Source organism: Arachis stenosperma, chromosome 1 (assembly GCF_014773155.1).
Source record: "Arachis stenosperma cultivar V10309 chromosome 1, arast.V10309.gnm1.PFL2, whole genome shotgun sequence".
Taxonomy (NCBI): Eukaryota; Viridiplantae; Streptophyta; class Magnoliopsida; order Fabales; family Fabaceae; genus Arachis; species Arachis stenosperma.
In genome coordinates this window covers 122,246,879-122,259,552 of record NC_080377.1, presented here as the reverse complement: position 1 = coordinate 122,259,552, position 12,674 = coordinate 122,246,879, and the positions used below count along the sequence as shown (strand labels likewise).

Below are 12,674 nucleotides of genomic sequence, written 5' to 3'. Positions count from 1 at the left end.
GAAAAACAAAATCTGAATTTGAACCAAATTAACCAATTTAGGATGGTGAATCTAATGAGAAATTATGCAACCGAATAATTATAATAATTTGATAAAAAGGAGGATGAGTAAATTATAAATGTTAGATAATTAAAATTATTGATAAGTAGTTTAATAATGATCTACTTAATTTTAATTATTTTAATTATAAAAATAAATTACAAATGTTAGATAATTAAAATTATTGATAAGTAGTTTAATAATGCATTAATAATTAAAATATCACAACTGATATTACAATTTTAATCGAATAATTAAAATTAATAATTTACTCATCCTCCTTTAACCACATTCCATTATGTTAGTCATAATAGGTGAGTAGATCCAACAATCATTCGGTAAAGTAGAAATTATTGCCCCTTCTTTGAACGCTTACATCCATGTAGTTGGAATCCGAATCAGTGAAGACAACTCGATGAGGTATTTATAGATGTGATGCATTGTAAACGATTGTGGTAAAAGACAATTGAATTGGAACATTAGACGATAAGAACAACTTAGAGTAACAACAATTAATAAATTATTAAAAGAATAATATAATAGAATGAGTATATGAAAAATATTATAAAAAATTATAAATTGTACCTTAAAAGGATCAACTTCAATAAAAAAAGAAGATACATTCTTATTCTATGAAGTAGTAAAAAAAATACTAAATATAAAATTATGAGCTGACTCTCAAATTTAGATGTATGTACGACAGAAAAACACTATTTATAGACTTTAGTAAAACAAAAATAAATAGGTAAATTAATTACTATTAAGGCAATTTGTTATTATGTACAGTAATTACGGATTATAATTGATAAGTAGTTTAATAGTGCATTAAATATTGATTTGATATAATTATAATGAAGATATGTTCTTAAATTAGTATAATTATATATTATTCATTAAATATTAAATATAATATAATAATATAATTATAATAAATAATTTAGAATAGATGAAAAATTTTATTCATTTTGGAGGAAAAACAGACTCACGAGAGAGTGACACGTCACCCTTATTAGCTGGGGGAAAACCCAATTTTAATATATTAAGTAGATTTTAAGTTTACAGATATTCCCATAACATAATTCTTTTTGCAACACGTGTATTATTTTGTCTTTACGTTGAGGAAGCAATTTGACCAGCTGCGGTGACTTAGAAATTTAGTGGCTTGGCTTGGCTTGGTTAGGTACAATAAAGAAGAAGTCATTTATGTTGCATTGGACTTTTTTTTTATATATATATAAATTGGTCCTTGGCTCTCTTGATTTTTTTTTTCTTTAATAGTTCTGGCAAGAAAAATAAAAAAAGAATTTTAAACTTTTAATACCAATAATAAGATTAATTAGCTAAGATAAAAAAATATTAATTAGCTAAAATATAAATTTAATTTTAATTGATATAATTATTTTTTACAAAAATTATGGTATATGTGCTTTTTAATTAATAGAGAAAATTGATAATTAATTCTATATAATATATATCAAAGAGAGCTTTTTTTTTTGTATAATCCAAAAATAAAAAAAAAATTATATTACTTTCTTTAATTCATTTGTAAACTAATATTCTATGAGAATTTTTGAGAATTAACAACTTTTAGTAGTTTTGATCATTATTTAGCCAGCATAAATATTAAATTATTTTTAATAAATAAATTTTATTAATTTATGTATATAAATTTTAAAAAATATAGTAGGTACAAACTGTATTAATTTATGTGTATAAAACTCTAGTAAATATAAATATAAATTATATATTTTTATTTATAAAACGTCTGTAAATATAGATATAAATTATTGTTAACAAAAAATAATAATATTTGTTAACGACTATCTAGCATTGCTCATATTCTAATTCAACTTACCATTTTTCTATCCATAATTCTCTATTCCTTTTAAGTACTTGCAAATTTATTTATTCATATATTTATAATATGTCATATATATTATTCAAATATATATATATATATATATATATATATATATATATAATACTTAAAATTGTTAATAATAATAATAATAATAATAATAATAATAATAATAATAATAACATTTTATTTATTCAATTATGAAGTATATATAAAAATTGGCATTATGTTTTCAATTATCTACATATTTATTTAACTATTTTTTCTATTAATCTGTTAAATACTTCTAAATTCTAATAATATTTAATTTATATACTTGATATATGAATTAAAATAACTAAAAAAATACATACAAAGAAAAATTTTATAAGAAGAGTCTAATTATGCAATGTTTATATATAAATGGTCCTTGGGTTTGATTGTGGTGAAATTGACTTAATTTTTTTTAATTTGTAATTAAGGAAAATAATTACATGAGTGAAAAAAATTGGAACAAAAAATTGGAGAATTATGTATTTATAATGTACATTGTCTTTAATTTTTAGACAAAAAACACAATTTAACTCCCTTATAAGAATTTTTAGTTATATGTAAATTAATTAAAAAAAAATTAAAATTTAAATCAAATTCAAAATTCTAATCTCTATTACAATTAAAAAACTTTAATCCTGAAAATAGTTACTTTAAAATATAAAAAATTAAATATGAAGATCATAAACTCATTTTGAATCAATACTTTGTTATTGATTTTATTTAATTAATAAATACTACATACTAGTAATATGCACAATTTAGATACTGTGACAATAATTAACACAAACAATTTAAAATGGATTAAAAATGAATCTTCTTAAAAGTTATGAAAAAGAAAAATGTATATTTTATAAATAGTAAAGAGAAAAAATATTATTTTAGTATCTTTTAAAAAAGAAGAATAAAATTTTCTCTTAAATTTTATCAACAATAACATACAGTTATAAATAAATTTGGATATTATGACTAATTTATTACAAATATATTTATTTCACTTATTAATGATAGAAGATTGTTTCTAACTATAAATTAAAGACTCGTTTTTTGACAAAAACATTATATGTTCATTGTCAAGTTGACATAAAATTAATTTTTTAAGTTATTAAACCGCTTATTTAATAATAATTGAATGTGTAAAAGTATTAGAGCCTCACTGATAATTTTTTTTTACAAAAATAAAAATATTATTTAAAAAAATATTTTTTACTAAACATATTTATATGTAATATGTGATATTTAATATTTATAAAAAAATTAAATTTTAAAATATACAAAATTATTTATAATTAAATATAATAAATTTAAAATATCTCATAACTTTTTTAATAATAAAAAATTATTTATATATGTAATTATGTATTAACAGGCCAGGCAGGCCTGACAGGCCTATAAGGTTAATTAGTGAATCTGGACCTGGCCTACTAACATAATAAGTCTTTTATGAGAGTCTGAGTCTGTGCTTATTTTATAACAGGTCAGGCCAGGTCAGGCCAAACACAAGTCAGGCTACAGGCCGACTAGTCTTTTTCTACCCCTAAATGTGTACAATGGAGGTTTAGGGAGTATTGAGATATAATCATTAGTGTTACTTATTCCTATTAGCCGAAGCTTTTGGGATGAGCGGTATCATGACATGGTATTAGAGCGTTAGATTTAAAAGGTCAAGAGTTCGATCCTTGGTGAACCCCAAAATTAGTAGAGGATGTTCATTTTATAACTCAATAGCCCATGATCTCCCTAGCGAGATCTTTACTTTTAATGACCCAATACGGATTTTGGAAAATGTAATTTTTTTTTGATAATCAGAAACAAACGATTGCACATTAGGATAGATTTTTAAAAAAAATAAATATTAAAAAATTTTTGCTTTTACTTTTTTAAAAAAGAAAAGTATTATTGACTTAAAAAATTAAATTATTGATTTTTGATAAAAATAATTTTTTTAAATATCTAAACATATTTAAAATTTTATAAAAATACTTTATTTAAAAAAAAATACTTTTTCACTAAAAAAAATCAATCCGAATAAATATTAACTATCAGTTACATAATAACTTTAGCATCACAACAATACACAATAAATTCAAATTATAACGGTTTAAATTTTTTTTTATCTTACTTATTTAAAATTTTAATTAGAGTATTCCTATATAACTCTAAATATTTTAGAGTTTAAGAATTTTCTATCATCTATAATAACATTATTTTTTTTATCATATTTATGTAATTGAAATTTATTTATTTTATACATTGTAACTGTTAAATAGATTCTAAAATTTTTATTTATGTTTTGAAATAAAATTTTATTCTAATCTTTTTAATTATTTTACCAAAATTATAATTATAAAAATAAAAATGTAAAACTAATTTCTCAAGATTAAAAATAATAAAAATGTGGTTGAAGAATAAAATCACATACTTTGACTCTTTTTTTTTTTATCAAAAATAGAAGTCTCAAACTCACGACCTCTTAATTGAGTATAAGGAGACTATGCCATTTGAGTTATAATTCATTGGCTCTTCTTAGGTTTAATATTAAATTTTTTTTCCTTTTTGGTTTAATATTAATTTTCATCTAATACTATTATAGTAAACTAATAACCTCTACAGAACGGTTTTCATATACTAATAACAATAAATATAATAAAAAGCTTCAAAAACTAAAGCATTCACCAAAGATTAAAAAAAGTTCATTAATGGTGATTCAAAACTTACTAGTGGCTCACCTGTTTGTGTTTGTGTGGTTCTATCAAGCTGCTCTCTCATAAAAGACAAAAAACCACGTGTCATAAAGCAATTTAACCAAAAGGAATATCTGTATATCTGTACAGATTTAAATCTGTACTGGAGAGCGACCCATAAAACTATCATGGAAATATGTTCAAAAGAATGAAGGAGATAAAAGAAAAGTTTTAATCGGTTTGTGAAAAAATATTTAGCTTTTTTGTTTTAAAAATTATAATAGAAAAAGTAAAATATATAAAAAAATAGTCTTAATTTTTTCTTTCAAAAGATTAACAAAAGCACAATAAAAATCTTTTTTATATCTTTAAAGAAAAAAAAATAAAAATATATAACTTGTATGGAGAATTAGATACTATTACACCAATGTAATAAAATATATGACTTGATATCTATATATTAAAAAACACTATAAATATATTAAAAATTAATTTTCATATATTGTAAAAATGTATGTATTATTTATTTATTTATTTATTAATATATATTTTATATTTTAATATATATTTTATACTAATATTAATGTAGTGAGTAATTTTTGTATCTGTATAACATGATTATATAGAAAATACTATACTCTTACACCAATATAAAGTTTTGTTTTTTTTTTTCCACCTAATTATTCCCCTACCAAATCAAACTCGAATTGATTTTGAATGGTGATACAAATTTATTTATTCTGTTAACGTGTAACACCAAACATTATATAAAAATAAAAATCAATTATTATTGAGCAGCCGGTCAAGAACAATATATCTATTTATTAATAATATTTTCAATCCTACTCCATATAATAATAAAAATAAAAATAAAAATAAAAATAAAAATAAAATGCATAATGTGATCACTATCTTCTGAGTTGTGAGTGAGACAGAAAGGAGAAAACAGCTGACTGGAGAACAGAGTGGTGCTCAGCTTCGTCTCCACGATCATTTCTCTCGTCCTTCTTCTAATCCCAATTCCCAACACACGCTTCTCTGTAATCGGGTAAAGTTAACACCTTTTCCGTTTTTTCTCACTGCCCTTTTTAATATTTGATCACGCTCTTTGCGAATTTTGATCGGGTTTGTTCTTTGTTGTTGCTCTTTTCTGTTGTATCTGCTGAATTCTTCTTCTTTAATGCTGTGAGGTAATTTACTGCTGATTTTTTGGTGACATAAAAAGGTGTTTGGAATTTCGCAGAGGCTTATATGATGATGGCAAATAACTTTGCGGGCCGGTTGGTAGGCTCAGAGATTCATGGATTCCACACATTGCAAGGTACCCTTTTTTTTATGTATACCCTTTTCCCATCTCTTTTTATTTTATTTTATAAATCTTGAATTATGCAGTATGCTTTGTTAGTTAGCTAAGATATGTTGTTTCAGTATAGTTCTGAAAGTTACCATCATGTTATCTGGGTGGTTAAACAAAGTTTTAACTTTCAATGTTTGTTTTCTGATCACATGTATGAGCAGTTCTTGTTTTGTTTTTTACCTGGTACAAATGCATCCGTGCAAGTTTGTCACTTTCAAATTTCAGTATAGCCTTGGAATGAAAAAGACAGTTAATTGTGTCTTCAGTTCCACCGTGATTATGTTTCTAATAGTGTTTGGTGTTGGGGTTGTTGTGACAACAATCCTATTTGTTTCTCGTGGTAAGATATAGTGTATTATTACCTGTTAGTACAGAGTTTATTAATTTGGTGAGTTGAGTCAGATGTTAAAATCTTTGTCTTAATATGGAGGGCTACAGAGAACATTATCTTGATCCCAAGATGCAACAAAACATGTGTGAACTGTGAAGTCTTCTACCCTAGAAATATTAGGTTTTGATAGGCCTCCTCATTAGAAGGAACTAATAAATGAATCTAAAATCGTGGATACGGAAAGTGGCTTTAAATTTTTGTTAAGTATGATTTTTTGGCATAGAAACAAGATTTGGATAAAAGAAAACTAACAATTTATATTTACGCCATTCACTTCTCTCTTGTTTGCTTCCCATAGCAAATCTTATATGGAGTACCAATTGTTTGGCTACTGATATATTAATCGTCTCTTTTTTTTTTTGTCATTGTGAAATACATAGACTTGGATTTGGGAAACATAATGGAGGAAGCAAGAACCAGATGGCTTCGTCCCAATGAGATTCACGCCATACTTTGCAATTCCAAGTACTTCACAATCAATGTCAAGCCAGTGAATTTGCCCACATGTAGTTATCTTTGCCTGTCGCAGTGACCTGATATTTCTGAAATGGATATGCATAGTTTTCATAAATACTTACGGCTGATAGAAATCTTTCCATGTTAATCTGCATAGTTTCTAAAAGTCTTCGTAGTAAATTTTGTGAAATTCTAGATGCTCTGATTCTTGTTGGAGTCTCACTGTGAATAGTTTTCGTTGCATGTATGATGTATCTACTAATAAATTTCATGAGTTATTTTGCATTTAAGAGAAATCTCAAGCAGTAATGTTATATTATTATTGGAACTACTACTTTTGTGCAAACAGGTGGTACTATTGTATTATTTGACCGCAAGATGCTTAGGAACTTTCGGAAAGATGGGCACAACTGGAAAAAGAAAAAGGATGGTAAAACTGTTAAAGAAGCTCATGAGCACTTAAAGGTAAGTAATTTCATTTTCTGATTGTTTAAAATGGTGTTAACTTGAATTTTGTGCGGGCAATTTGTACAAAATATTTTTGGATGAGAAAATTTGACATTTTTTTGGTTCGCATGGAATGTGAAGGCAATACATGAGCATCAAGTATTTTGGTTAGGTTAAATCTTGAATTAAACAAGGCTTTCAGGATCTCAGTTTCTACTATACCTGTTCTCTTGTAACTGTGTTCAATTTTCTCCAAAAGTGCTAATATTTATTATGCATTTGATAGACCTAGATAGCATACATAGAGGTACTGAAGTAACTAATTCAGTCTTAATTGATAGATAAATTTGTCTCTGCTTTGTATGTTGTGCAGTTTTGGACTTCATACATAATTATTTTCATTCAAATTTTTATCATTATTTCGGGTTAATATTTTAGTACTGAACTATTATTTCGGATTATTTTCTTATTGTGATTGTAATAAATTGAGTCATTAATGTCTTATCTGATATCTGACAAGCTTTATGGTCATTATTTTCTTTTCCCCATGAACCAGGTTGGTAACGAAGAAAGGATCCATGTCTATTATGCACATGGACAAGATAACCCAGGCTTTGTTCGTAGATGTTATTGGTTACTTGACAAGTATGTATATTAATAGCTGAGCTAACTCCTTAGTCCCCAATTCAACATGTTATGCATGTCCATATTTCTGAACTATGATTTAGTAATGGTCCTTCTTTAGTTATTGTAAATATTGGTTAGAGCAAAGACTTATAGTAACTTTGCAAATATTAATAAGACTTACATCTGTTATTATTTTCCTTTCAGGAGTTTGGAACACATAGTCCTTGTTCATTATCGTGAAACCCAGGAGGTATCATTTGCTTTGTTATTTTTCCTTTATGATGTTTTACACATCACAGACCATGGTTGAAAAAAAGACCATGTAAATATATCATCATTCACTTTTCTGATCCCGAGCCATTAACCTGGTTTTACTCATTTTGAACATGAGCGGATTCTCCACATGATGTGTCTATAAGAAATTTGTTATGGCAACAATGTGAAAAAATACACTCAACTAATATTCAATCAATTAGTTTCAGTTTGTGGATGATTCTTAATCTAAATACATCTTTGTAATCAGTGATAGACTAATGTTTAAGGTATCATTTATACCTTGCCATTTGATCATGACAAGGAATATAACCTGGATTTGCACTTGTTTTTGCATTGTGGTGTGGTTTATGATACAGTTGCAAGCTTCTCCTGCCGCACCCATAAATTCGCACTCTAGTTCTGGCTCTGACCCAAATGCCCCATGGATTTTATCCGAAGAAATAGATTCCGGGATCAAAACTACAAATGCTGGTGGTGAGAATTTACTTTTTCGTGATGGTGGTCTTATCTTCTTAAAACCTATATTGATAGTAGATATTAGTACAAAAGACATAGCCCATTAGTGTTTTATTTGAAACAATTATCTCTTAACTTTGAAGATTTTAAGGGATGGTTTGGAAACAAGTAGCAGAATTATTAATTCAAAGGAAAGAATATGTGCCACGTCCATTACTCTACATGCTGCACATTTTTCTTCATTTTTATTTATTTCATGATCCTTTCTGCATGTTGTCCATTTTGTACCCATTCGATTTTATGATTTTTTTTTTCCTTTCAAAAAATTGTTGATGTCTAGTTTTATAGAAGTTTTTTGATAAAATAAATACATTAGTTGTCTTTACTTGACAAGGTAATATCCTAATCCCGATTGGTGATTAGCAGAGATTAATAACAATATAACCGTCAAGAGTCACGAGCAAAGGCTTCATGAGATTAATACACTTGAATGGGATGACCTAGTGGTTGCAAATGATCCTAACACCTCGACTGTTAATGGAGGTAACTGATTGTCCTTTAGCACATTGAAACCTTGTCTAGAAAGCATCATAATATTTTTTAACTTTCACTTCCTTTTTTAGGAGGCAAAGTTCCACATTTTGATCAACAGAATCAAAGTAATCTCAGCAATGTAAGTTGATATCATCTTCATTGTTCTATTGTTTTGATATCATCTTCATTTATACCCTCCCCACTTCCTTTCTTTCCTTTTTGCGGCGATTCTTGCTTTGTATTATCTGCTTAGCCTGCATAGTGGTTTTATCAGCAGGTAGCCAACAATCTTTCTGCAGAAATCCCTTCTTTTGATAATCTAACGCAACCAATTGCTGGGAGTCACACTTTTCCGGAGAATCTTAATCTTCAGACAGACAATCAAATGAATCCAAATGAGCAGATAAATCATAATGTCTTAGTTAATGGTGTTTCCTTGGACACTTTGGGCAATGGTGGATTGCAAAGTCAGGATAGCTTTGGAATGTGGGTGAACCATATGTTGTCGGATTCGCCATGTTCAGTAGATGAGTCAGCTGTTGAATCATCAGTGTCATCCATTCACGAATCATATTCATCTCTAGTAGGGGATGATAAGCAAACTTCTTTGCCAGAACAAGTATTTAATCTCACTGATGTGTCACCTGCATGGGTGCCTTCTACTGAGAAATCAAAGGTTTGCTTTGCTATTCTCATCTACCTACTTTACTAGCCATCGCTTTCTGGTAAAATGTATCTTTCGTTTAACACTAATTTATTATCTGCTTTCCTACTTTATACATCATTCTTCTTCCATTTTGTGCAATCAATCTTAAATTCTTATAGAACTCCCAAGCTATAAATCAAGGGTTAATTGTCGGGTGATCGATCAATGTGTTTACCGCCCTCTATTTTGCAAATGGTTTGACTTTCTCTAAGTTTGTTTACTTGTTGCAGATCCTCGTGACTGGATTCTTTCATAAGGATGCTGACCTTTCAAAATCCAATCTATTGTGTGTCTGTGGTGATGTAAGTGTTCCTGTAGAATGTGTTCAGGTTGGGGTCTACCGATGTTGGGTACCTCCACATTCTCCTGGATTTGTGAATCTCTACTTGAGCTTTGATGGCCATAAACCTATCAGTCAAGTTGTTAATTTTGAGTATCGTACTCCTATTCTGCATGATCCTGCAGCTTTTATGGAAAACAATGACAACTGGGACAAGTTCCAATTCGAGATGAGGCTTTCTTATCTGCTTTTTACCAAAAAGAATAGTCTTGATGTTTTCTCTTGTACAGTATCACCTAAGAGACTAAAGGAGGCGAGAAACTTTGCCATCAGAACGTCATTTATTTCCAATAGTTGGCAATACTTGATGAAGTCAACTCAATACAACAGAATTCCATATTCACAAGCAAAAGAAGACCTATTTGGAATTTCTTTAAGAAGCAGACTAAAGGAATGGATTTTGGAAAGAATTATTTTAGGCTGTAAGACTACTGAATATGATGCACAAGGCCAAAGTGTAATCCATTTGTGTGCGATTCTGGATTATACTTGGGCTGTTTCCCTATTTTCATGGTCAGGCTTGTCACTGGATTTCCGTGACAAGCTTGGGTGGACAGCTCTTCATTGGGCAGCATATTATGGAAGGTAAAATGGTTAAACGACCCAATTCTTTAAACCCTTGTCCATGCTTCAACTACGTTGATCTCCACATTTTTTACATGTTTATAACCAACTAAGTACTTTTGTTTCTTTCCACCCTACACAACCAGATATTAACATTATTTGAATTCAGCATGACTTTTGGTAAATTTAATGAAAACTTTGTTGTTTATTTGATTTGAAATTTGTGTTCGTTGATAGGGAGAAAATGGTTGCAACTCTTTTGTCGGCTGGGGCAAAGCCAAATTTGGTTACAGATCCAACTCCACAAAATCCTGGTGGACAAACTGCTGCTGATCTCGCATATATGAACGGTTATGATGGCTTAGCAGCATATCTTTCAGAAAAGGCTCTGGTGAGGCAGTTCAATGACATGAGCTTAGCTGGAAATATCAGTGGCCAGCTAGAAACCAACACAACTGACCCAGAAGATCCTGAGAACCTTTCAGAGGACCAGCTGTACCTGAAGGATACATTGGCAGCTTACCGAACAGCTGCTCAGGCAGCAGCACGCATACAAGCTGCGTTTAGGGAGCATTCCCTAAAACTGCAAACTGAAACCATTGAGCTTTTGACACCAGAGGCTGAAGCACGCAAAATAGTTGCCGCAATGAAGATTCAGCACGCCTTTAGGAACTTCGAGTCAAGGAAAATGATGAAAGCTGCTGCTCGCATTCAGTACACATACCGCACATGGAAGATTCGCAGAGAATTCCTCAACATGCGTCATCAGGCAATTAAAATTCAAGTAAAGTGCTGCTCTTCCTGCTCCATTTATTTCATGTTTTTGCAATTTACTTGCAAGAGAATGACCATATATATACAATACAGGCTGCTTTCCGGTGCTTTCAATTGAGGAAGCATTATCGTAAAATTTTGTGGTCTGTCGGGGTGGTCGAGAAAGCACTATTGCGTTGGCGTTTAAAGAGAAAAGGTTTGCGTGGGCTGCATGTTAACAATGCCGATCAGAAGGAGGAAGGTGATGGAGAGGAGGAATTCTTTCGAATTGGTAGGAAGCAAGCTGAAGAGCGTGTTGAGAGATCTGTAGTGCGTGTGCAGGCCATGTTCCGTTCAAAGAAGGCACAACAAGATTATAGGAGGATGAAGCTGGCCCTTAATCAAGCAAATGTAAGTGACTAATGTATGCAAAGATTATTGGTGATAGGTTATGTTTTACATGTGTATTGACGTGTATATTTCGTTTGTGCAGCTGGATCGGGAATATGAAGAATTCCTTGGTACGGAAGATAACATGGAAATTTAAGACATAGGTTCTCAAAAAAAAAAAAAAAAAAAAGATAGGTTCCTAAATGTTGGGAAAATATTAAAAAGGGTCCTTGTTTTTTCTTTGGATGCAGCCAACACCCCAAGACAATTGACAAACTAGTAATGTGTAAGGGGAGGTTTGTGCTGTTTTTATATATTGTATAGTTTCTAGATTACCTAGGGTAGATATAAACCCTTTGACCCTTTGAACAAGATATATAGTCAAGACTCAAACAACGTGCCTTCCCAAATTTGAATGGAAGGAATAGTAATCTAATCTATCATTCTATCTTTCATACTGATTCATGTGGTCCTTGTTTGCTGCATTAGTAAAAAGGACCTGTGTTTGCGCTTTGCAGCGAACATAGCTATCATGATTTTTAACCCCCAAAGGGTAAATGACATGGCATTTGTGCAGATGATCCAAAAGTGAAAAAGGCAATGGTTAAGGGTGCATTATTATGACTGAGAAAACGTGTTTATTTCTCTTTCTACATGTCCTTTGAAAATGTAACAAAATTTCCCAGTTTAGCAAGGGTATTCTCCTTCTATTAGGAGAAAAAAAAATAATTCCTAGTTTAGCATAGTAAGACTAAGTTTTCAAATA

At 29.4% G+C, this 12,674-nt stretch overlaps 1 protein-coding gene across 4 annotated transcripts; it reads left to right on the top strand.

Moving 5' to 3' along the window:
* The first annotated feature begins 5,519 nt into the window (after positions 1-5,519).
* Positions 5,520-12,361, top strand: LOC130969609 (calmodulin-binding transcription activator 5-like). Of its 4 annotated transcripts, none has more exons than XM_057895441.1 (14): positions 5,520-5,659; positions 5,855-5,932; positions 6,740-6,865; positions 7,165-7,280; positions 7,819-7,907; positions 8,094-8,139; positions 8,522-8,639; positions 9,048-9,164; positions 9,245-9,294; positions 9,433-9,831; positions 10,092-10,786; positions 11,003-11,549; positions 11,633-11,929; positions 12,012-12,361. In XM_057895441.1, the coding sequence occupies exons 2-14, from the start codon at positions 5,863-5,865 to the stop codon at positions 12,063-12,065; spliced, it is 2,724 nt and encodes a 907-aa protein (XP_057751424.1). In that variant the 5' UTR covers positions 5,520-5,659; positions 5,855-5,862; the 3' UTR covers positions 12,066-12,361. The 4 variants fall into 4 exon arrangements, with proteins under 4 accessions (XP_057751424.1, XP_057751416.1, XP_057751399.1 ...); XM_057895433.1 differs by having other exon boundaries at positions 9,430-9,831; XM_057895416.1 differs by having other exon boundaries at positions 9,418-9,831.
* Positions 12,362-12,674: the final 313 nt, after the last annotated feature.

Bases quoted from the DNA above. Each gene is read 5' to 3' on its own strand.
- LOC130969609 (XM_057895416.1), top strand. From the start codon at position 5,863: ATGATGATGGCAAATAACTTTGCGGGCCGGTTGGTAGGCTCAGAGATT. The intron at 8,640-9,047 runs GTGAGAATTTAC...GGTGATTAGCAG, and splicing joins CAAAACTACAAATGCTGGTG to AGATTAATAACAATATAACC. The intron at 11,930-12,011 runs GTAAGTGACTAA...TCGTTTGTGCAG, and splicing joins TGGCCCTTAATCAAGCAAAT to CTGGATCGGGAATATGAAGA.